Genomic DNA, 26,327 nt, shown 5'->3' with positions numbered 1-26,327 from the left:
CAAGGCATTTTCAAAACTCATTTGGGCACAAAGAATGAATGCTGTTAATAAACTTGCCATTATGCCGCAAGACACGAATCTTTAGATATGACAGCTGTGCTGCTACATTTACTTAAGCATAAGGTTTGTTCTGGAATGGCTTTTATTCCTTTCAAAATGTGGGGGGCAGCTTGAATGGGGTTCACAACCATGTGTAGACCCCTCGGGCCAAACAATGAAATCTTCCTTACTGCAGTAAGGAAGCCTTCATTGCAGTGAGGCTGTTTTATGTCACTCTGAAAGCTTCCTTACTGAAGGGCCCTCAGTGGAAGCTTCCTTGGTGGTTTCTCAGCATAAGCTAGCTTCAAAGCTATCTTCATGCGCTTCACCTCACAGCTTGGCCACGTGGCACTGACCACAACTAAGAACCCGAGCAGCACACCTGGCACCTGTCACCCAGACGTTCTGGCCAGTTTGTAGCCATGGTAGTGGTCGAGCACCGTGATGACAGTTGTAGTCTGTAGTCAGGCAGTTTCAAAGTTATATGGTCACAAACTTTTGCAAAGGGGTGCTCAGGCACCGACCCATAAAATGCTGAGCTGGATTGAAGCCTGTTGAGCTGGGAGTGTCTCGGTACTATCGGAGACAAAAGTCACTGGACTGTCCCGCGTGGTCGTGGAGCGGCTGGCAGCGCTTTGCTGTATGCTCTTGCAGTGACGTGCCTGGTCACGAGACCAGTGCAGGGCATGTGTGCATCCCTCGCTATCTGCAAGCATGTCAATTTTATCGCTCCGAGCTGCCGCTTATTGGTCGCCGGGGCGCTTTGACAGGCGCCTCCCGCTCGCTTGTCCTGGGACTTGCACACAACCATGACAACACTCGTAGCTTTACTAGTGGCCCGCCCCGGCGACCGGTTAGCGGCGGCTCGGAGCGATAAAAATCGGCATGCTTGCAGGTAAAGAGGGATGCGCCCTGCGCCGCTCTCGTGGCCAGGTACGTCACCGTGAGAGTGTGCGACGAAGTGCTGCCAGCTGCTCCGTGACCGTGTGGGATGGTCCAGTAATGTTTGTCCCCGATGGTACACCAGCAGAGTCATGTGACGTTCGATGATCTTCCTACACAAGTTCATTCGCCATTCATACTGTACGTTCCACTTCCCCATTAGGGGAAAAACGGGGCTACTCGTGCAGTGATTAAATCCATACGTCAATACAAAGTCTGTAAATTCTTTTGACGAAAACTGTGGTCCGTTGTCACTCCAAAGAATTTCTGGCACGCTGACTCGAGCCATAATGCTTTTTAATGCAGTAATGACAGATGTGCTTGACGTTACACGCAGAGTCAGTACTTGTAGTCAGGAGGTCGATGAAAGTTCGTCTGGTCAGGTAACATGATGATGAAAAAATTGCAGTCACTGACTAAATCATGGTGAAAATAACACAGACGTTTCAAGTACTTCCGAAAACCTTGAACAGTCATCAACTACTAATAGGAAGTCCTGACCTTCTAAATGGAAGGTGTTAGCCTCCGCTTGTTGCCACAGGAGCTCTGGGGTAGCCGTCAGTACCGCGGGTTCTGCCTTCGGCATTCTCACACTTGTACATTGTTCGCAGTTTTTGACCACTTCCTTGATTCTGCGGCGTATTCTAGGCCACCATACCGATTCAAGGGCTCTTGCTCTAGACCGAGCTACTCAGAGAATGCCTTCGTGAAACAGTCATAAGAACTCCGCTTGAAGGGCTGCAGGAACAACCAGTCGACCCCCTTTTCAGCAGAAGTGAGTCAGCAACCAAAAGTCCAGCGCAGTGTTTCCAATACAGTGCCAAGTTTACAGATTCTCTGGTTTTAGACAGCAAACCATAGCTGCAGAACTTGTCCAAGGTAGAGCAGACACAATCAGACGCTTGATGCCTTCTTATTGCTTCCAAGTCAGCTGGTGCGCTCTCACACACGGTTTCCACAACCACTTGCATGTAGCTTTCAAGGGAAGCAATTGCAGCAATTTCAGTGTCTGAAGAGGGAAGCAGAGTCCTTGACAGTGTGTTGGCAGTAGCTAGCAGCTTGCCCAGAACATACAGTACCTTGAACTGATAGCGCATTAACTTGGATTGTAGGCATCGTTTCCTGGGTGGTAGCAAATTAACCTCCATGTCACCCAGGAGTGTTGTTAGTGACTGATGGTCTGTTTCAACAACAATTTGGAGGCCTTGAAGAAATTGGTCAAAGTGCTATATGTCCCATGTGACAGCTAAGGCCTCCTTTTCTGTCTGGCTGTATCTCTGCTCAGTCTTCGTGAATGAACATGAAGCAAAGGCCACGGCCCCTCTTTCGTCCATTGGCTGATCCTGCATTAGGACCACTCTGAGCCCAAAAGAACTTGCATCAGCAGAGACCACAGTTCGGTGAGTGGGTGATAGCAGGCCATGCAGGTTTCTGAAGACAGCATAGGTTTTACTTTTTCGAAGGCTGCTTGCTGGGGTGGCCCCACAACCAAGCTGTCCGCTTGCACAGAAGTTCTCGAATTGGGGCCAGCGTGTCCGACAGATGTGGCAAGAATCTTGTGACATGATTTACCATTCCCATGAATTTCTGAACACCTCCGACAGCCACAGGTGGTTCCACCTTCTGAACAGCTTCAATTTTAATTGGGTCTGGCGAGATGCATTCTGTAGAGACCACAACGCCCAGATTTGACGCTCGACAAGCTGAACTTGCACTTTTCTTTATTTAGGGTGAGCCCTGCCCGGCATAACCGATCCAACACCTCGCCGAGTCTTCTGTCGTGGTCTTCTCGACTTTGGCCAAACACCAGAATATTGTCAGTCATGTTAACCATGCCTTGCTGCCCCTCCAAAATCTGGGCATCTCGCTCTGAAAGTACTCTGGTGCAGACGGTAATGTTGAAAGGTAGGCATTAAAAACAGTACCTGCCAAAAGGTGTTATGAACATGGTAAGTTCCTGGCTGCATTCCGCCAGCCTGACCTGATGAAAACTAGATGTCGCATCCAGCTTTGAAAAGACCTTTGCTGCTCCGAGGTGTCCCAGAACTTGTTCAGCCATCAGTAGGACATGTCACTCCCGGAGGACGTACATGTTTAGTCAAAGCCATGCATATGTGGTAGCTACTAGAGTGTTTCCCCACCACCACCAGGCAAGTACACCATCGTGTCAGCTTCGTGATCCACCTATACTTGCCCTGTATTCCCAACTTGTTGAGCTCGGATTTTACAACGGGGCACAACAGATGGGTATCCTCCTTGGTGTGCTTAAGAAAAATGGAACGGCCCCTGGCTCTGTGAGGATCTTGTACAGTTCCTCCAGCACCCCGAGACCTATGAACAGCTTTTGAGAGAGGCCTTCAGTGGTGGATCTCTCATCCTGAGTCATGCCTTCTACAAATTTGACGAATTGCAGCTTGCTGTCAAGCAAGCCGACAACAAAACAGTTACATATTAGTCTTTCCTCAACTTCCTTGGAAGGGTAGTTGCACTGTCAGGCCATGCCCCAAATTACAGTAATCCCTCGTTGTAACGAAATCTCTTTATTCGAAATTTCTTCTGGTCCCAACCCAAACGCATTCATTTTAAGCCGCATTACTTGAAGTGCACAAAGAGCTTAATCCGCCTAGAGCGAAGTGGCCAGCGGAGGCATCGCCATTGCCGGGCGACGGCGACCCTTTTGTGCACGCAGTGTCAAATTAATACCGCCGACAAGTTAGTCTCATGCAGGCACGAAACAGGCAACCAAAGTACCAAACCCATGACCGATGACCACCTGGTAACGGGTACCAAGGGATTGTCAAGTGCTCCCAGGTGTTTACTGCAGAAGCAACGGAAGCTGTCAAATTCCATGGTTTAGCGTGCCCGAACCGTTGATCTCGGTCACAATTGCATAGCTGGTGTCCCCCGTGATAGAATCCGCATGAAAATAAATTTTTCCTGACGCTTTGCAATGCCAGAAAACCACGGTGTCCTGGATGGCAAAAAGTGCCCAAAACACCACGGGCAGACTTGCGCCATAGCATTCCATGGGGTGCGAGTGATGAGCAAAGTTTTACCACTCTAAAGAGCACTTCTGACACTGAAAGGTGCCAAGAAGAACAAAAGAAGTGTCCCTCCGATTATAAGTGCCATGTTCAACGCAAGGAGCTACATTAACAAATTGGGAAGACTACTTTGGGGAAGCCGGTCTAGAAATTTGCTCGTCGCTCACCATAATTGGCCTGCATTGCAATAAAATACCACCCCTAGCTTCGTAGCACTTTTGACGGTGCAAATCAACCTTTAACTTGCCAAAAACACAAAAAATTCTAGCATAACCAGCGGCAAGTCAGGCTGTCAGCATGGTGGGTCAATGCAAGCTAGTGTTTCTTGCGATTTTCTTGCAATTTTCTTGCGATTTTCTTGAGCCGGTCATGCTTGATTTGCGCCATCCAACTTTAGACGAATGGTCTAAATGCGTGGTAGGGTCATTGAATCTTGTTTCTAGAAATTTGTAAATGGCGCGGACGCGACAGGGCAAAAACTCCGACGCTGGAACCGTAAAATAAGCACAATGTCATCAACAATGGTGCGCCAAAAAACTCATTTTGCAAGCTTCACAGCTGCACACCTCAGGAAAAAATTGCCCACTGATCATTTGAAGCCCCTGCTGCAAAACCATTTGGTTTTCACGATCGTGCTGCGAACCCACACTGAGCAGCTCAGTTTTTTTTTAGCACAACAAACACAACCTCAGACTCGAGCCACGGCATTTGCGGCGCTTTCCAGCGCGATACTCTCGTAGAATTCTGTGACCTCCGCACCCCCTATGGGGAACCAGCGCTGGAGTTTTCACGACACCTTCAGCGCCACCCTGGCGGTCAGAACGTTCACAACTCAGCCGCTCCCGCGGACGAAAATTGCTACTGGTGGTGGCGTCGCGTGCGTTGAAAGTCGAAAGAAAACAAAAGGACGCCGACGATACTGTTGCGTATACAAGTGCCGCAACTACGTCGGGATGAGGGAGGATGTATCCTTCTGCGTCTTTCCATCTAAACCCTACGAACAAGAACGGAGGTGGCGTTGGATACAAGCAGTCAGGCGAGCGGAGTAAGTTCTTGTCTTGTCGCCCTGTCAAGCGGTGTCGGGCTGGTTTCTAAATCGAATTTCGCGTGTGTGCTTGGTTTATTCGATAGTGAAGACGGTTAGCCGTGGCAACCAGTACCAAATAGCAGAATGTGCAGTCGGCATTTCGTTGGAAACAAAATGAGCAATAGCATGCACCATCCGGCATATGTACCAACCATTTTTCCTTCGCAATACCACCGCCAAGCCCCTTCCAATGCCACCGCACGAAGCGAACGATACTAAAAGTAAATATTATCCATTCATTGCCAAGAATTATGTGGGAGGGAAGCTGCCATGTAATACGAGTTTTGCGCGCATACTGCCGGCGCACGCGCGACTAAGCCGCTTATGTGTTTTTTAAAATGCGCATGCGGATGAGGACTCGGCGCTGAGATGCATCCGGCAAATTTATGTAATTAGTGCTAAATGTAGCCAGCATTGTTACGGATCCAGCAGCGGAGCAATCAAATCCTTGCTTGCGCGAGTCAGCTGATGCGATAAAGCTTTCTTCTCCATTGACTTCTGTGGCGAAGTAACATCTGAATTTTTTATGTCTAGCCAGAGAAATATGGAAAGTCTTCATTCAGGCCAACTAATACTTCCGAAACCATCATCATCATCAGCCTGGTTACGCCCACTGCAGGGCAAAGGCCTCTCCCATACTTCTCCAACAACCCCGGTCATGTACTAATTGTGGCCATGCCGTGCCTTCAAACTTCTTAATCTCATCCGCCCACCTAACTTTCTGCCGCCCCCTGCTACGCTTCCCTTCCCTTGGGATCCAGTCCGTAACCCTTAATGACCATCGGTTATCTTCCCTCCTCATTACATGTCCTGCCCATGCCCATTTCTTTTTCTTGATTTCAACTAAGATGTCATTAACTCGCGTTTGTTCCCTCACCCAATCTGCTCTTTTCTTATCCCTTAACGTTACACCTATCATTCTTCTTTCCATAGCTCGTTGCGTCGTCCTCAGTTTGAGTAGAACCCTTTTCGTAAGCCTCCAGGTTTCTGCCCCGTAGGTAAGACACAGCTATTATACACTTTTCTCTTGAGGGATAATGGCAACCTGCTGTTCATGATCTGAGAATGCCTGCCAAATGCCCCCCAGCCCATTCTTATTCTTCTGATTACTTCAGTCTCATGATCCGGATCCGCCGTCACAACCTGCCCTAAGTAGATGTATTCCCTGACGACTTCCAGTGCCTCGCTGCCTATTGTAAATTGCTATTCTCTCCCGAGATTGTTAAGCATTACTTTAGTTTTCTGCAGATTAATTTTTAGGCCAACTCTTCTGCTTTGCCTCTCCAGGTCAGTGAGCATGCATTGCAATTGGTCCCCTGAGTTACTAAGCAAGGCAATATCATCAGCGAATCGCAAGTTACTAAGGTATTCTCCATTAACTTTTATCCTCAATTCTTCCCAATCCAGGTCTCTGAATACCTCCTGTAAACACGTTGTGAATAGCATTGTAGAAATCGTATCTCCCTGCCTGACGCCTTTCTTTATTGGGATTTTGTTGCTTGCTTTATGGAGAACTACCACCATACCGAAACCATAGCGCAGCACGACCGGAGCCATAGCTGCTAGATTTGCGAGGCAGGCTGCCCCGCACGCATGGCAACGGCACACACTCAACCATTAAAGAAACAAACGTGCTCGCCGCGACACACTGTGAAAAATATATAAAGCTGAAAGAGCTTCTTTTGTCATTTCTTCACTTGATGGCGCTAGCTTCTTTACGAAAACTGTCCACTTGAAGCGGCGCGAAAGCGGAAACATACGAACTATAATACGGCCGCGCACGGGTGTGTCGTCTGGTCGAGCGGCTGGGATATGCCGCGTTTCGTCGCCAGGGCGGCGTTGAACGCACTCTTTTCGACGCGCCGCCTATCCAGCGCTGGTTTCCCAAAAGAGCGGCCACTGCCTACCCCTCCTCATTCTCTCTCCAGTCTACAAGCCGTTTGGACGCCAATCACTCCTCTCACTCGCCTTCATGTCAACTCCTCGCCTCCTCGCTGCTGTTTCGACGTCACTGCTCCTCCAAAGCTGCCCTCTTCTGGCCTGCTCTCTCAAGCACAATCTGTCACCATCGGGTGCCCTTCTTGGTCTCCACAACTCCGATCGCTTTTCTTCCGCTGCATGTGAAGCCAATGCCAAGTCCACCCTTGCAACCGTTGCTTCACCAGATCGCACTGACTAGAAAAGCGAGATGCCCTAACGATGTTTTGAAGCTTTTGCCTTCTGCATTGCCTGCCGTGTTCAATCAGTTTGGCACTTACGGCGCATACTTTTGGATCCATGCTGCAGGCCATGTGATTGTGTGTTATTCGGAGTGCTTTGTTAGGCATGCCTCGCAAGTGCTTTTGTCGTCTACAGTGATAAACGGCTCTGTCAGTCTCCGGGTGAAAGTGTCTGACTTTGGAGCAGGAAGTTCTGCTCATCAAAGAAGGGGGAAAAGGCAGCCGGCGGAAAACTGACATCGCGTAAAAATTTGGCATACTGCTGTCTACTTAATGAACTGGATTGAAAAACAAGGAAGCTGTGCTGGATGGCTTTGGAAAGAGCTTCTTGGTGAAGAGAAAGAGCAATCGCGATTCGAGATACTCTGAAGTGGAAGGTGCACTTCTACAGTGGATGAAGAATGCCGGGAGTGCAAATCTCCCTGTACGTGGACCTGTACTTACTGCAAAAGCCGAAGCTCTCACCCTCCAAATGAGCCATAAAGATTTCAAGTGCAACAATGGCTGGCTTGAGCGGTTCAAGAAATGACACAGCATGACCTTGAAGTCAGTCATTGGCGAAATCGCAGCCATGAACTGTGACACTACAGATGTATGGCGCCAACATCAGCTCCAAGCTCTTCTTGCAAAGTGTGAAGACAAAGACATCTACAACCTAGACAAGGCTCCATTTTTCTTCAAGATGCTACCAAATCGCACGTTCACTACCACTGGCAGATCCTCATCTGTAGAATGTGGGGTCTGATGTGGGGTTCTCCTCCGTACTCTTGGGACAAAGGAACGACAACACAGTAGTGCAAACAATCACAAGGGCATTTATTGCACCTTTCATAGATCAATGCCTGCTAGCCGAGTTGCTATCCCCAAAACATGCCCATGGGCGCGCGACAAATCTAGAAGTCCAACTCACCGCGATCGGAAGCGAGCGAATATGTTCGCCCCATGCTGGATCCCAACGCCTGGTCATTCGCGTGTTCGGTCACGCCAACGGTGGTGCGTTCGAAGGCGGCCACGCGAGGCGGTCTCGCAGAAACATGGGTGGGCGCACGCGCGGCACAGCATGTCTGTCCCGCTTGCTTCCTGAACCCCAAGAGAGCAAGCGCGTTCCTTTCGGCGCCCAAGTAACCTCGCGGCAGCGCAACACTAGCGCCATCTCTCGCACTGCGCCTGTACCACTCGGACCGCCGCGTGTGCGGCGAAGCCGCACTACAGGAGACGCGCTATGCGGGAAAAACATCAGGGGAGGCGCGAGGGTCGCGCATCCCCACATCCCCCCAACCTTAAATCACTACATATTCCGGCGAAAATGTGACAAGGTCTAACATTAACCCATGCTTCGCGAACAAGGTAGTACATGCAACAGTGGTCGCGCTGAGGAAATGGCCACACGCTGTCCATAGCATGCGAGCCGACTGTCCTTGGGTACACCGCTGGCACCCGCCGGTCACAGCAGCAGCTTTGTAGACTCGACGGCACGATTCCAGGCCAGGACTCCGGAGACGACGACGCAGTAGTCGGTACGAGCAAGCGTCGCTCGCGCCGACGCGCCCTGCTGGCAAGAACCGCAGTAGCTGTCGGTGACCGCCGACTCCTTTGTCCGCCGCCGAGGGTTGTGAGCTGGATGCAGGAGGCCGCCGAAGTCGCTGCGCTGAACTGGCCACAGCATCACCATCGCCCGGGATGGCTCGATCGTAGTCCGGGGCAGCAGCGCAGACGATGTGCAGGTGACGGCAAACCAAGGGTGACTCCAATCACGCTGCGTAAACTCAACACACTCAGCGAACACTAAAGTAGTGCAAGGGAGAGGAACTCTGCATGCGTATCGCCCACGTGGTACGATGTTCAACCCGGCTAGCGAAAGATCGGGCAGCTACTCAGACGCTAAGTTCATGTGAACGAAGCTCGCTTCCTTGAGTCGATTGAGTAATTTCAATTCGTGCGAGGCTAAATAGAATGAGGGAAGCAAATTGCAACACCTCAATGCCACGGTCCACCAGGTTGTGTCCCTCCACGTGCGACAGGCAGCTTCGTAAAGCCTTAGGCCTAAAGCGTCGCTACCCTGACAACAACCGGCATCCAAAAAAAAACAACACCCAAGATGGGCGCAAAACCGGCAGCCGCGAGGAGACGTCAGCTCTGTGAGGTGGTCCTACTCCGCTCGGTGCACACAGCATCCGAGTTGACGCCGCCCACCGTCCCAGACGGTGTCGGAGCGCCCGGTGCCAGGCCGCAATAGCAGTCAGCCCATAGTGGCACCCGGGGCCCGCGACCACCCGGCTCCCAGAGCCGCGACTTCATCCGAGTCAAAGAGATAGAAGAAGCTATTTACATAAGAAATTCGGACCACCCACGAGGCTTCCGTACTCACTCGCTTCAGGCTTGCCACTGCTCCGCGGGCGCTCAGCCTCGCTCTGCCAGGATGCAGACCACGTGGCTCTCGTACCAACGAATGCCATTAAAAAAAACACTTGCGAAAAGGCTTAGTATGGTGACATGTTCAAACACACTACAGCCACCGCTGCCTCGCTCAAGAAAGCACGCCGCTGACGCTAGCGATCAAAATCCACGCTAGGCCTACGCTTCGGTTCAAACAAAGGTCTCGAACGAAGCAACACTTAAAATTATCGTCCGATGCCCCAAGAGTCCCACGTTGGGCAGCCAGATGTGGGGTCTGATGTGGGGTTCTCCTCCGTACTCTTGGGACAAAGGAACGACAACACAGTAGTGCAAACAATCACAAGGGCATTTATTGCACCTTTCATAGATCAATGCCTGCTAGCCGAGTTGCTATCCCCAAAACATGCCCATGGGCGCGCGACAAATCTAGAAGTCCGACTCACCGTGACCGGACGCAAGCGAATATGTTCGCCCCATGCTGGATCCCAACGCCTGGTCGTTCGCGTGTTCGGTCACGCCAACGGTCGTGCATTCGAAGGCGGCCACGTGAGGCGGTCTCGCAGAAGCATGGGTGGGCGCACGCGCGGCACAGCACGTCCGTCCCGCTTGCTTCCCGAACCCCAAGAGAGCAAGCGCGTTCCTTTCGGCGCCCAAGTAACCTCGCGGCAGCGCAACACTAGCGCCATCTCTCTCACTGCGCCTGTACCACTCGGACCGCCGCGTGTGCGGCGAAGCCGCACTACAGGAGACGCGCTATGCGGGAAAAACATCAGGGGAGGCGCAAGGGTCGCGCATCCCCACAAGGAAAACAGAGCAAGGAGCATGTCACAGTGCTGTTTGGTGCCAATGCAACAGGTGAGGACAAGCTTCCCTTGTTGATACTGGGGAAGGCAGAAAAGCAATGGTGCTTCTGAAATGCAACTATTCCCAAGGAATGCATCTACAGAAGCAACAAGCGAGCATAGTTGACTGCTGCTATTTATGAAGACTATGTGTGCCATCTGGATAGACGGTTTGACGCAAAGAATCGGAAAGTGCTTTTCACCATTGACAATTGTATGAACCACAGGAAGATTCACAGCCTCAAGGCGATCGCTGGGGAATTTTCGCCTGCAAACTCAACCCCGGTACTGCAACCAATGAATCAGGGCATCATTGAGACCACTGGGAAGCTTTACCGCAATGCTCTATTGCAACATATGCTCACAGAATATGGTGCCAGCAAGAGGTACAACATTGATTTGCTTGTTGTGATCCATTTGCTGAAGTTCTCGTGGAAAGAACTCGCACCTTCAAAGGTTACCAACTGCTCTGCGCAAGCCGGCGTTTCCCGTACAGTCATCAGCAACCCTGACGATGACGAGCCTGATGATGACCGGACCTGCAGCGATCTGTACGAGGCTGTTCATAAAATTCCTGGCCAAGAGGTAGAAGGTGACTTCGAGACATTCGCGTTGGCTGACGCTGCTGCTCCCATTGCCGCCCCAGCGACGGATGTGGAGATGCTAATTGACACCGTTTCTGGCCCCGATGAGGACGAAGAGCCAGCAGGCGAAAAGCCACGTGAAGTGCTACTACACTTAAATCTTATTATAGCAAAACGACTTATAACAAAATAATGAATATAACGAAAGAATTGTAATTCCCCTTGAAAGTCCCCATATAAACTCATGTGTTTAAGATTTCGTTTTAACGAAAAAAGATTCATTGATCAACAGATATAACAAAAAATCTTCCTTCCAAAATTGCACGAAACGAGCCACTTTGTACACAACATATAGATCTCTTAAATTGCGCAACGCGTTGTGGCCCTCCAAAATGGCAGTTAAAATCTTCCGTGGTAACCCCTCATCATCCGGCAACGCTCCAAGCCAAGCCAAGCTTGCCAAGCAGCCAAGCCACTCCGTCCATTGCGTGCAGTGCGCACTGCCAGCGGAGTGCGGTACGCCTTCGATTGCGTTGTTTCGTACGCTGTCCGTCAGTGCTTTTTCCGCCATGTCGCCTGTTTTATGACAGAGAAATTAATGGCAGCAGCAGCTTGAAGCTAAAATGGAAAGTTATCGCCTTAGATCAGAAGGCAGCCATAATTAGGGCTGTTGCGTCAGGCATGAAGAAAACTCAAGTGGCCAAGGAGTTCGGCATCGCCCCAAGTACCCTTTCCACAATCCTCAGCAGCAAAGAAGTCATCGCTGGCACTGTCGCACATGGCGCGAAAGGTAGCCAGAAGAAGCTGCGGTCTCCTGCCTTTGAAGCCGTGGAAGAGGCGTTGTTCGAGTGATTTTTGAATGCAAGGGCTGCTAATTTGCCCGTGAGTGGGGCACTGCTCCAGAGAAAAGTGAGAGACTTTGCTTGCATCATGGGCTGCGACAGCTTCGTTGCAAGCGATGGCTGGCTGCAACGTTTTAAGGAGTGCCGCGATATTGTTGGCAGGGTCGTCACTGGCGAGTCCCAGGCTGTCGAAAATTAAACCGCAATGGTGTGGGTGAAAGCTAACGTTGGTCCTCTCCTTGAAAAGTATGAAGAGAAGGATGTGTTCAACTACGAAACAGCTCTCTTCTACCAAATGTTGCCACAGAAGACCCTATCATAAAAAGGTGAGCTCTGTAGCGGCGGAAAACACAGTAAGGTCCACATCACTGTGCTCCTTTGTACGAATATGGATGGATCGGAGAAGATGCCACCTTTGGTGATAGGAAAAAGCGCATCGCCACGATGCTTTAAAGGAAAGAGGTGACTTCAACCGCAGTACTTATCAAACTGGAAAGCCTGGATGACAAGGGAAGTTTTTGCGGGATGGCTGCATGACTGGGACGAGAAGTTGAAGAGGTAGGATCGCAAGATATGCCTTTTCTTGAACAACTGTGCTGCCCACCACACAACTGCTGCTCTGACGAACATCAAATTTCGGTTCTTGCCCCCGACGTGCACGTCAGTGATACAGCCCCTTGATCAAGGCGTGATAATGTAATTTAAGGCTGGATACCGGAAGCGGGTGATAGAGCAACTTGTGTTAAACATGCAGTTGAACTGTGACATGGAGGTCGATTTGTATATGGTAATAGAGATGCTTACTGTGGCATGGATAGATGTGACAGCCAGCACCATCGCCAACTGCTTTCGACGTGCATCATTTGCTGCCAACAAAAGCAACCCTGACACTGACGACTCAATGGACCGAATAGCCTTACCCAGTGGTGCCACTGTATCAGACAAAGCTTTAGCGTCGTGGAGGGTGCTCCACAATGCTGGTGTCATGTGTGAAGGTGAAAGCTTCTGCGACTATGTGAGTGTGGATGCCAACGTTCTGGCAACGGAGGAGCTGACAGACGATGACTTTGTGCTTGCTGCCCGGAAGCATGAAGGAAATGACGATGAAGGTGCCACAGGGCACAACACTCTGCCCTCTGTTTACGACGTACCGACATTGTACCAGGCGCTGGACGCGGTGGACCGGCTGTGAAGCTACTTTGGCAGCCACGAAGACGATGCAGATGGGCTTGAGATAGCTGCTCCTGCCCAGAAGGCCGTTCTTCGGTTAAGGAAGACACAGCAGCAAAGCATGACCGATTATTTTGCACCGTCAACATGAAAGGTTCGCGCCATCAACATGGAAGGCAATAAAATTGGTTTTTATGTGTTTGATTCAGTTTCTTCCTGTGTGCGATATCGGTAAGGACGATTAGCACTTGCCGCGACGGGAGCTGATACCTTGGCGATGGCTTACCTGTAGTAAGTGCACGCTCATGTGCAATAAATTAGTCTCAAATTATTAGTCAGCGGCTATAACGAACTAAACTAACACATATAACGGACAAAATTTAGCGTTCTTTCGACTTCGTTATAACAAGATTTAAGTGTATGGTGCAGTAGCTGGAGTACATACGCCTGCTGCGAAATAATGTTGAATGCATGGGCAGTGACCACGGCCTCGTGCAATGCTTGGTCAAATTAGAGCAGTGGTTGCTCGTGCCCGGTAAGAACTTGAAACAGCCAAAGCTCACTGCCCTTTTTACAGCTGAATGAAGTTTTGCTTCACTGACTAGATGGTGTTTTGACATCCTCACAGTTGTGGTGCATTAAAGGTCGACTGCTTTAATTTTACTCAAGTGGTCACTTCTATCGAATTACCGCTTACAGTCAAACCTCGCTACAACGAAACTCACGGGGCGTGCGAAAAATTTTGTTGAAGCGAAAATTTCGTTGTGACAAAATTTGCCCCAAAACACTGTCAAATTTGACTACACACTCACAAACATCATTTATTTCCAGAAAAAGTCTGTTACTTTTCGTTGTGACAAAATCTGACCCAAAACACAGCAGTCAAGTTTGACTACACATTCAAAAACGTTATTTCCGAAAAAAGTCGGTCATCTTTGTTTGCCTCCGTCCTTTGGTCATCATCACCGTGGTGCGACGTTCGCACTCGGTCAGCAGCTGCATTGTGACGTCCTCATCGAGGGCACCAATGAAATTACGAATGACGTCAAAAGCGTCCATTACATCCAGTGCACGAGGCGGTGCCAATGCATCTTGTTCGCCGCACAACACTTTCGCAACAATGTCGTGTCGGGCCTTGAATCAGGTCAGCCAACCTGTGCTTGCCTTAAAATAATTGATGCCGAGCATGCAAGCATAGTTAAGTGCTTTTTGCTGCAGCACGCTTTCGCTGATTGGCATTTTCTTGCCACGCATGTCGAAGAACCATGTAAACAACGCCTTTTCAAGATCCTCATGTGCAGCTTGAGTCAACTTCTTCCATTTGGGGGACGCCCCCGCAGAAAGACACTGGTGATCAAAATTGTCAATTCAACTTCAAAATTGTCGATGGTGTGCTGTTGGAGATGCCGAACTCTGCTGCTCCTTCCTTTCTGCCACTTGAAGCCTCGCTGATGATTTGCACGTTCACCTCCAAGGAAAGAAACTTCCGCTTTGTTACCATGCGGGCCGCGTGCACAAGCACAAATGAAAATCTGCGTCGCCGCGTTGCGCCAGTGATTGCGTGACCTAAGATGGATACGGATTGGCTGTGGCTCCCGTTTGGCAAAGTGGGCCTGTGCCTTGTCACAAGGTGGCTAGCCCCATCGTCGTCACCACCAAACAACGGCGCCCCTCCATGAGTTTGTTTATCGGCAACGGTGCAGTGCGCGCACGTTTTTGGTGAACCTAAGCGGCGGGGATGTACGAAAAATTGTAGACGATTGGGGTTATGTTTATTTTATCGCAGAACAAATTTTAAAGCCCATTTCAATCGAGCAAAAATTTAGCTGAAGCGAAAACAAGCCTGAAAAATTGTTCGTTGTGGCGAGAACTTTTTTGCATTGACTTCCATGACTAACTGACGGGGAATTAGAAATATTTCGTTGAAGCGGCATTCGTTGTAGCAGGGTTTGACTGTATAACAAATTCTTTCGCCATCCTGCCGACTTCATTTTAACAAGGGATTACTGTAATTACTTGTAATCAATTATCTTTTTGGTGGTTTTATAAATGATTGATTGCTCTTGCAAATAACTTTTCTTTCCTCTTTCGCTCGTTTTGGTGGTTGGACTTCCGATACAAAAGCCCCGAGGGAATTGGTGACAAGCTATGCAGGTAACGGAGCTTTGAGCTTTTGAATTTGCCAAGATCTACAGCAGGCCTCTTCGATTTGCCACTTCTCGCTACCTGCGGGCTGCCAGAGCCAGCCAGAGTGCCCACCATGTGATATACTTGAACAGTGCATTCATTTTTCGCATGCTAGACAGTTCTGGCTACCTGCAGTGCTGCCAGAACATGTCCAGTGTGGCAGCTCTCTGGAAGTTCTCTGGCTAGCAGACTACAAAAAGAGGCAATGAGCACTCGCTGACATCTTTTTAGAGGCTCGACGTATTGCAATGCGGGCACTTGGGAACTTTTACCGTGCTTAGCGAAATGCATCTAGCCTGCCTTCGCTACGTCAGATGTTCAGTTGTGTGTGTGGTGTCGAAACCGCGGTGTGTTACGGTTGGCAGTTGATGAGACTAGAAGATGCTGATTGACTAATGGCCAACCAGTCTTTATAATGGCACATATGTTAAATAATTGCTGTCAATTATGATTGATGCTGTTTTTGCCGACAGCGTGCGAGTGCATTTCCATCTGCAAGTTGCAGACCCAACTCTTTCAGCACACTAGAGGGGTGTGATGTCCTGTTTTGATATCCAGTTTCAGTTTCGAATGGTTATGACTGCTAGCGCCACTCCGCCCCCAACGCTGTAAATGTACCCTGCCGTGTTTCCTTTCCCCTCACTGGAATAAACTCATTCTTTGAATGGTCCCCGACTAGCGCAGTCCGACTCTTCTTTTGCAGTGCTTCATGCCCCAGCCGTTAGGCCTCACGCCGTAGGTCTCGCGCCTGGCCACCCCATCGAAGCAATCCCACAAACTGGCAATGAGGATGGGATACTTAGCAAGCTTCTATCGTGGTCACGTTGTGCGAAACCCCATACAAGAACATCAAGGTAGCACAAGCTTCCTGGACAGTCTTTTAAAACAGATAACATTATCTGCTGAAAAGCGAAAGGCGCAGATGCCGCAGGCACAGATGTCACAAGGGGCTAGAAGAGAGGCATTATCAGCTGAAACAACTTTCCAAAGCAGGTCCAAGCAGTCCAACCAGGCCGGCATGAATAAATTTATACATATAAAGGTATCCAGTGTCAATCCTGCCTTTCCAGTCTTGTCAAGTGACAGAACGCCAGCTTGTCAACGCCAGTGGACGACGTAATAACTGCGAGCAAATAACCTTGAGTGATATTTTGGGGAAACAACAATTTTCACAAGATTTAGTGTCGTAGCAAAGGATGTGTCACACAGCGTTTGTTGCGCTGTTCAACTAGAGTGAACGAGGTTCAGCCGCTGACATGTCGCACCAGAGTGAGCCAGGCACAAACGGGTGAGGAACGAGTTGCAGACGGAGGGAACGGGGGTGCTCACACAGCACTTGCAACTCTGGGTCTTCCATCTGCACCCAAGCTAGACGTTCCCAGTCCACAGCAGACGTAGAAGTGCTGAGGGAGATGATGCATGGAAGTGCATCAGCTGCCTCATTGCTGATGCCTTTGATGTGCTGGATATCTATTGTGAACTCTGATATATAGGCCATTTAACAAAGTTAACGTGTGACATACTTGGAAGAGTTTGTACAGAAAATAAACACCAAAGGCTTGTGATCAGTTAGAACTTAAAATGGCTGGCCCTCCAAGAAGTGCCAGAAGTGCTGGGTGGTGGAGTAGATGGCAAGCAGCTCATTGCCGAAAATGCTGTAGCAGGTCTCGGCAGGTTGGAGTTTCCGAAAGAAGAAACCCAGTGGGTGCCAGACAGAGTCAATTTTCTGTTGGAGAACAGTGCCAATGGCCATTCTGGAAGCATCCACCTTGATGCAAGTAGGCAGGTTAGTTCTTGGCTCAATGAGAAGTACGAAATTGGTGATGGCTTGTTTAGCAGCCCTAAGAGCAGCTTGAACTTCCAGAGACCAGGAAATCACAGTTGAGGAGCTCTTGGTTGTGTGAAGAAGCTCAGTGCAGTGCAGAATAAAGCAGCATGAGAAATTCACTAGACCCAGGAACTTACACAGCTGGCATAGGGTAATGGGTACTGGGAAGTCTTTGATGGCCTGGACCTAATAGGGCAATGCGCGAATTCCCAGCTCCAAGATGTGGTGGAGGCTGCTGGCAGTGCATGCTGACAGTGAGGTTGAAATAGGTCTGGAGGTCAGAGCTGCAGATGGGCTGATTGACGTCAGTTATGATGAAGACCCACCGGAATATGTGCCGCAGATCAAGGTCAAGAGTGAGGGGCCACAGACAACACGGGGTGATGGAGGTCGAGTTCAACTCATGGAGTGTAGGCCCAGGTGACTTAGAAGTCTGGTCACCCTTCGAAGACGGCAGTACAGTGCCCTCTGCATCTGTGTCTACATATCCACACAATGATACATTATTCACTAACCCAAGTTGGTGCGATGGTTGGTTTCGAACCCTTTTACCTCAGCATGGCAGCCCGATGCGCTAACCATTCGACCACAGACAACCCAGTGACCCAGGTAGGCAGGGAAACAATTACACACAAACGTATATAAATACATTCAGAGCTCTTGGAAAGTTCATCAAGTACCCTAAGAATTCTAATGCATTAAAATAGAAAAATACATGTCCAGAGGTTGTTTTCAAACCTGCTTCCCTCAGCACAGCAGCTTAATGCTCTGCCCATTAGACCATGGACACACACCTAGAAATCTCGCATAACACTCTTAGCAGCTTTAATTGGGCAAGTCGGGGCTTTTGGACGCTTAGCATGTGAGTCACTTTGCATGGCAATAATTTACTGATAAAAGTGAGAATGGCCACTTTTATAGCTCACAATGAAAATAAGTTTTACTCCTGAAAAAGCTTATGCAGTCGTGTTGTGGTTAATTGTGGTGCAGTTAATTTGAGGTTGGATATGCTGAACCCCAATTCTACAGTGCCAGCAGGACAATACTGGCTGTGTTTGTTAAGCAGCATTCAGTGAAGCTTTCTTTGTGGTGCCAAAAGGTGTTGAGCTAGAACAGACCCCTTATATTTGCAGCCGGTAACAAACTTGAAGCAATGGAAGTCTCAGAATGACCACTACAGATTGTAATTAAAGATGCCTTCAGCAATACGGTGCGTCACTGCATTGCTTGAATGGTAATTGCATTAATGTTGAGTCATCAGGAGATGACTTCTGCCAGAAGTTTTGTGTTCACAGGGAGCTCTGATAATGAGTGAGAGTGGGTGCTTGTGCACAAGCCTCACATTTAACTTCAAATGCTTGAAATGGCCAACTTTAACTGGTCCACTTCGCTTCTACCTGTATATAGAGTCAAGCCTGGCCCATCCTGCTCCAAGGTCAAGACCTTATTGGTATTGCACAGACAGGCACAGGCAAGACTCTGGCATTTCTCTTGCCAGCCATGATCCACATTGACAGCCAGCCTGTGTGAGTGCAAATCCTCTCATCCTTGGCCCCACTGTCCTTTTATTGGGGGCCAAACTGAGTCCCTGTTTGTAGTTCTGCTGCAAACAATATTGCTATGGGCCCATTGTGGTAAAGATGTGCTGTATTTACACGAATCTAACATGCACTTTCTTCCCAATAAATTATGTCCAAAAATTGCATGCGTGTTAGAATTGAGTACGACCTTAAATCTGCATTACTATATCGTCATTTGCATTTCAAAATGGCCGCCTCGTACACGCTTCAAGCCTAGCTGCCATAGCTTCCTGCATGTGCTGTAGTAGGGGTTACCATTTTCTGCGTTTGCCCTATTGGCATGGAAGTGCTGACTGCAAAGACATGCTGAGTTCATCACGATGCCGCAATTAAAAGGAAAGTGATCACATATGCGCAGACAGACGGAAATCTGGCTGCATCACGAACGTTTGAAGTTTCCGAAACTTGTGTGAGGGACTGGCACAAACAGGAGAGGCATTGTACTCCAGCGGCTGCTGTGTACGGTGTAGCTGCGTGGGTGCTATTTTGAAAGCGATCTACGATGGAGACAAGAGTCTACGCATCTAGGCGCACCGCGCTGTGTTCTGATCGCTTAGTTCACATTGAAGCGGGAGGCTGCACAAAGGTCAATTAGCTCACTCCTGCTTCCACACTCCGGCGATTTGTTGAAGAGTTTCCCCAGTCATTGAGTGAGACATGTTCATGTTTGCTTGTGTATGCGTGATGCCATGCTTGTTAATTTAGTTAGTAATCAAACGTTTAAAAGTTTATATGGGTGATAAAGTTACTATCCTTACTTTTCGTGTAGCTGTCTACTAATTTGCTCTCGCAATTATAGCTCGTTCATTACATAATGAGGGCCTTGAATTTGGCAACATTAATGCCTTCAGGTAGCATGTGTGGTTTTATTGACCAGTTGCCTTCACCCAAAAAGATCACGTACTCGTGACGCCTGTGGCAGAAAGGATGTTCCACATCCGCCACCAGGGCTTATGAGTGGTGGCGCTGGCTAACACTCCCAGGGTTAGTTCTAGTAGTAACACATAAATACCTCAGAAAGCGGGTGGGAAGATGGCGCCGCAGTAGCTCAATTGGTAGAGCATCGCACACGTAATGCGTAGATGTGGGATCGTTCCCCACCTGCGGCACATTGTTTCATCCACTTTCATTTCCATTAATTTATAATTTCTTTATTTCAATTAGTAAGTACTCATAATTTCCCCTGTGTTTGTTTGTTGGCCTCTTAGGATATGATTAATAAAAATCGGGCCCCTCGGTTAACTACCTTTTTTCTCATACTTTTTTGTTATTGTCTTTTAGCAGAACCATACCAGACTAAGTGCTGTAGTCAAGTGTGCACTTCTTCGGGGTGAGGACAATTGCTCAGCTAAGAAAAATACACTAAAACAACATCTCCCATGCACCCCGTACAGATAGTAAGCCAGTGAAGCTGAAATGTGCGGCCCCGGTGTTTCTGTTGATGTCGACATTGCTGCTCTGCCTCGTGAGCCCAAACTGCCAGATCCTTGGCTCGGCTGCTCAGGCAGCGTAACGTTGCCACTTTAGCTCCGCTTTGCGAACTGGCTCGGCCGCATGAGCCGCTGGATCCACCCAACATTGCCGCTAGCGCCCCGCATCGCCGTCCCGATCTTCTGCCGAGGCATTGGCACGATTCCGACGAGATCTCTCTTGCTCTTGCTCTCGGCACTGTTGCTCGTAGGCCATCTGCCCCTTGGGAGAACGAATGATGCAGGGCCATCCCATTGTGAAGTCGGTAGAGAGACTGCTATGTGCGTGTGTGTGCTTGGCTGCGAGAGAGAAACATCACTATCGGCTTAGCCAATAGCACACCACACCTTCTGCCGGAGGGTTTCTGTAGGCAGACCGTGAGGGTTTCACCTAGGCATATGCAGCTTCACTGTAAACATTCTCGGCGCCAACCGTGTAAACATGCTAGTGTCACTGCTTGCGTGTTTGTCATCGTCTTCCACAGCTGGCTTCATTGTGCAAAAACTATCATCATAAGCAATGATAAGGCATTGTTGTATTCCACAGCTGGCTACATTGCCGCTCATCATTCCACTGTAGAATTTCACTTATCTTCTATCGTCGTAATGGGGAGGCCGCGTTTATGGGGGTATGAGCTTAAGGGGGTTCCTGCGGTTGGACTGCAAGCATTTCGCCTAGGCATATACAGCTCACTGTAAAAAATAATAGGTTGCAGGGCACTTATAATGCGCATTGTCCCTTTGAAAAATTCGTTGAAAAATTTTTTTTATTCGTGATTTTCATGGGACAGTCGATATGCTGCAGTACATGGCCAGCAGCACAGTTTGTACAGAGGCAAATGCACAGGAGCAGAAATTCTTTTTCTGGCAAAAAAAGTAAAAGAAAAATAGAGATAGAGACGACAGAACCTTTTTTGAAAAGCTTGATGCAATATATATAAGCAGCACAATTGCAAACCCTTAGTGAATGACTTAAACCATTGTGGCTCCAATCATTTCTATTCTTCAATTACTCAGTTGTACTTCCTGCGTTGTGCCGAAACTTTGCAACAGAACTTCAATAGTAAAGTGCGAAATTCACTCATTTTCAGTGAGCCCGTGATAAGCTTTGCAACCTTCTTCCTCGAGATATGTTTGAATGGAACTTGAAATCATTGCTTTATGGTCAGTCAGTATTCTCTACTCCTCACCACATGACAGCTATTGTTAATTGATGATAATCAAGAATCACTGACACCAGCAGGGCTCTACTGTCTTTGTTAGAAGACGCTCTAGACGTCGTGATCATGCTCATATCCGTAATTCGCAGAGCCACAAAGGCTAGGATCTTCGAGAGAAATAAAAGCTTTCTGTCTCCCGACACCTGCTCCTGGTCTGCATTTCTGCTGTTCTGACGACTGCCAATATGTTTTGTAAAGGCACTGCTGCATTAGAGGAAAGACGCTTGTAGCGTGCAGCTGGCAGCAGAATGTGTGGCTATGGTAGCACAGCAGTCTTGTGCCATACGAGAGGTGAGTCTCGGAGCTATTTTTCGTGACATGACACGCACAGCAGATAAAGGAGACCAATGAGAGTGATTTCTTCAGTCACATCCACACAATAAAGCCGATGTCATTGGGGCCTGCTGGACGGCCCATTTCACACTTGCAACGATTAGGCTTTCAGTGTAGTGCACTCTGTCAAGGGGAGCCGATACCTCCATGCTGTCAGGTGACTGCTGCAGTGGCCAACTGCAAGTTGGTGCGGCTGCACAACACTAGAAAGCCTACATAACTGGTTTTGTAGGCTCCGTACATCACCACACAGCCACATCTGCGTTTTATTGTCACTGGTGCACCGGCGTAATTTTCCAGAAGAAAATTATAATGCACAAGTGCATTTGCACTGACCACTCCTTAAGGCGTTTCATGCTTCATGTGTACATTTAGGCAGTAAGCTTTTGTCGCTGGCTTGCTGCGTGAAAAGTATGTGTATATTACCAACTGCAACACTCTGAGTAACGCACCATAATTTCCGCTGATGAAAAAGTTCAAGGAAGAAATCGGAGAGACAAGAAAAGCACTGTGAGCCAAACAAGAACAAGGTAAAAGTGGGAGCCAACATTTTGACAAGTAGACTTGTCTTCTTCAAGGCGACTCCTTCTCCTAAAGGGTAGAGAGAGGGTAAGAGGGGTGGGCAAGGCAGCAAGCGAGGGTGTGTTAGGGGCGAGGGTGTAGAATTAAATAGAAAGGTGCTATTCAACATCGGTGAGGGAATGTACGGTAGCGCCGTGTGTCACCTGACCGTGTGTTTTTTCGTGGAAGGGACCTGAACGATGGCGGGGAGAGGGTGGGATCATCTGCTCCGCTGGAGGTCAGTGAGCTATCATCTCTCTAAAAGAGAAAAACAGAAGTGGCAGAAAATGGTGCTCGGGGGAAAAAAACTGAAATTTGCTAAAATGGATTCAAAATGTAAAAAAAGAAACACAGAAACGGAGGAAAGAAAAGAAAAGCACTAAGCAACCCAATGAAAAATAACTCTGTGGTTGCATATTGCTTGACATTAAGCATAGCGAATAGATTCTAAAGCTCTCTTTGAAACATTTATACCTATTGGTTGCAATGTCTTGAACTTATGGATGAGGTGTGATTCTCTGTATTTTCTGTCTCATGCAGAACGGAAAATTTACTGTAGGATGTAAAATTTAAGTTCATCAAAGTAATGATCTGGTTGGTTGAAATGCTCAGCGACGGCTTTGGGAAGCTTTTTAGCTGTGTTCGCGTGATGTCCGTTTAACCTGGCGTTCATTGATTGTCCCGTTTCACGGACATATTGTTTCTTACAGAAGGAACATTCAAGCATATAGATCACATCGGAGCTAGTGCAAGTAAAGCTAGTTTTCACTTTGTATGTAGAACTGTTCACGGCGCTTTTAATTTTAATGTCACTTTGAAGGTGCCTGCAGGTTTTGCGCCTGGGGCAACAACACGCTTTTATTACGAGGGAATTATGTTGGCTGGCTTCTGTGTGCTCTAACGTCTTTAAAGTTTCTGTTGTGGCGGTATGTCACACTCGGTACCACTGGGAACGCTCTTCTCAGACGCTGGTTACTTGATAATATTGGGTGGTATTTTCGTAGGGTGTTGTTTATCTTTGGGAAGGCATTAGAATATTTTGTTATAAAGGCTGGTGGTCTCTCAGATTCTGGTGTAGGCTGTTTCTTAGCTGATTCCGACTGCAGTCACTGCCTCTCAAATCTTGATGTGACCTTATAACCTACATTGAGAGGAACCTGTATATAGTTTTTTTCTGCTAGCGTTGCTTCATTTAGGTGGTGGATATATAACCATTGTCTTCGCTGCAGATTCTTCTTATTCGTTTCGCTTGCCCGACAAAAATTCTTTGCTTGCAGTGTCGCAGGTGATAACTGTGGCAGTCTAAATAGCAGAAAGAAGCATATCGTGCACCATATTGGTCTGCTCCATAGATGTTTGCACATGTAAATATACAAGAGCACAGTGCTAGAATGACGTTTTGCTGTTGACAAGATGCTTGTGGTGCTTGTTTGCGCAGCCCAAGAGAGGAGAGGACAGGCCCGTCATGTCTGGTTCTTGCTCCAACACGTGAGCTGGCTCAGCAGATTGAGCGTGAAGCCAAGAAATACAACTATCGAGGCATTAAGTGGTATGTAATTGTCATACTTTAACTTGCACATGTGGTGCATTAAAATGACTGATTTCAGTGCCTGTGTCAACGAGTGAATTGCATGCAGGTTGAGAACTGAAGGACAGTGGGATTTTGCGGTAGCATTTTATCATCACCGAGTTGACAGAAGGTGGGCAGAGCTGTGCAGGGTTGCAGAGAATGTCTTTTGAGTTGTCACTGAGTTGTGGGGACTGTACAGCAGGCAACCTTTAATATTTTGTTTTATTTTTCATCTGATGCTTGCAGAATTTTGCAGTGCTACTTTCTGATACGTTTGCTCTTGTTGTATTAATATGCGTAATCTGCAACTCTGCATACCTACAATACGACAGTAGCGCACTGAGTGTTGCATATTGTCACGGTGAGCAGAGCGATGATGGCGCTCATAAATGTGATGAAAATGACGCAGGTTTTTTTGCTAGTCTGTCTGTCAACTGGGCTGCTCCTTTATACTTTCCGAATAGTCTGTAAATAGATTTTCATTTATCCCGCTATATGTGACATTTTATTCGAGGTAGGGGCTTCGGCACAAGGTGGAAGTCTGCAACAAACTTTTCCTTGGCTGCGCTGCCATGCCGACAAACAAGGCCACTGATTCAGCTGAGATGCCAGCACCACGATTATCTCATCCCAGGCACTTTCCCTGGCACCGATGCTGTTGACAAATGGCTCGGCACATACAGTTATCCGTCGTTTCAATGAAGTCAGCGGGACGGCGAAAAAAATTGTTATAAGCAGTAATTCGATATAAGCGACCACTCGAGAAAAGCTAAAGCAGTCGAGCTCTAATTGCGCCACAACTGCGAGGAAGTCAAAATACAATCTATTCAGTGAAGCAAAACTTGATTCAGGTGCAAAAAAGGCAGTGAGCTTTGGCTGTTACATGTTCTTACCGGGTGCGAGCAACCCCTGCTCTAATTTGACCAAGCATTGCACAAGGCCGTGGTCACCGTCCATGCATTCAACCTTATTTCGCAGCAGGCATAGATGTTCCCGTGTCTGCACCGTAGTTGGCACTTCACGTGGCTCTTTGTCCGCCAGCTCTTCCTCCTCGTCTGGGCCACCAACAGTGTCAATTATCTCTGCATCTGTTGCTGGGGTGACCATGGGAGCAGCAGCATCAACCAACGCTGTGGGGTCTCCTCCGTGCTCTTGGGACAAAGGAACGACAACACAGTAGTGCAACCAGTCACAAGGGCATTTATTGCACCTTTCATAGATCAATGCCTGCTAGCCGAGTTGCTATCCACAAAACATGCCAATGGGCACGCAACAAATCTGGAAGTCCTACTCACCGCTACCGGATAGCAAGCGAATATGTTCGCCCCATGCTGGATCCCAACGCCTCCTCGTTCGCGCGTACTGTCACGTGAACGGTGGCGCATTCCAAGGTGGCCACACGAGGCGGTCTCGCAGAAGCATGGGTCGGCGCACGCGCGGCACGACACGTCCGTCCCGGTTGCTGTCCCGAATCCCAGAGCAAGCTCCTTCCGCTCCCGCACCCAAGTAACCCCGCCGATAGCAGCGCAACACTCGCGCCATCTCTCGCGCTGCGCTTCAACCACATCGACCGCCGCGGGCGTCACGCAGGCCACACAGCGAAGCGGGATTGCAGGAGATGGGGGAAAACAAGATATCTGGGGACGCGCGAGAGTCGCGCATCCCCACAACACGAATGTCTTGGAAGTCACTTTCTACTTATTGGCCAGCAATTTTATAAACGGCCTCATACAGATCGCTGCAAGCCCGATGATCGTGAGCGCCTTTTTCCACTTCTTTTATCGGGAGGACTTCCTGCTCCAAAGTCACACAATTACACCTGGAGACTGATGGAGCCATTTATCACTGTAGACCACAAAAGCACATGGGAAGCATGCCTAACGAAGCACTCTGAATAAAACACAATCACATGGCCTGCGGCACGGATCCAAATGCAAGCGTCGTAAGTGCCAAAGTGATTGAACGCGCCGGGTGACACAGAAGGCAGAAGCTTCAAAATGTCGTCAGGGGATCTTGCTTTCCTAGTCAGTGCACGCTCGTGATGGCGATGGTTGCAGTGGCGGGCTTGGCATCAGCTTCACGTGTAGCGGAAGAAAGGAGATTGGAGTTGTGAAGACCAAGAAGCAGGAACCACGGAAGGGTATCTGTTGGTGAAAGATTGTGCTCGGGAGGGCAGGCCAGAAGAGGGCAGCTTTGGAGGAGCAGTGACACTGAAACTGGCAGCGAGGAGACGAGGAGTTGTCATCAAGGCGAGTGAGAAGAGTGACTGGCGTCCAAAGGGCTTGCAGACTGGAGAGTGAATGAGAAGGGGAAGGCAGCAGCTGCTTTTATAGGGAGGCTTTCGGAGGTCACAGAAGACTAAGAGGGTATCGCGCTGAAAAGCGTCGTAAATGCCGTGGCTCAAGTCTGAGGT

The 26,327-nt window shown here is 48.7% G+C and overlaps 1 protein-coding gene and 1 non-coding gene across 11 annotated transcripts in view; both read left to right on the top strand.

Annotated features, from left to right (window-relative positions):
* The window catches only part of LOC135921811 (probable ATP-dependent RNA helicase DDX43), a 260,397-nt gene that overhangs the window by 126,600 nt on the left and 107,470 nt on the right, over positions 1–26,327 (top strand). For all 10 annotated transcript variants that reach the window (XM_070539820.1, XM_065456144.2, XM_065456146.1 and 7 more), the window contains 2 exons: positions 18,589–18,707; positions 23,783–23,893. In XM_070539820.1, the coding sequence (XP_070395921.1) occupies positions 18,589–18,707; positions 23,783–23,893 (230 nt within the window). The remainder of the gene's footprint in view (positions 1–18,588; positions 18,708–23,782; positions 23,894–26,327) is intronic.
* Positions 19,799–19,870, top strand: TRNAT-CGU (transfer RNA threonine (anticodon CGU)). The gene has a single exon. It is a non-coding gene; the product is annotated as a tRNA-Thr (tRNA).

The sequence above is a fragment of the Dermacentor albipictus genome, chromosome 6 (assembly GCF_038994185.2).
Source record: "Dermacentor albipictus isolate Rhodes 1998 colony chromosome 6, USDA_Dalb.pri_finalv2, whole genome shotgun sequence".
Classification (NCBI taxonomy): domain Eukaryota; kingdom Metazoa; phylum Arthropoda; class Arachnida; order Ixodida; family Ixodidae; genus Dermacentor; species Dermacentor albipictus.
This window is presented reverse-complemented; position numbering and strand designations above follow the sequence as displayed.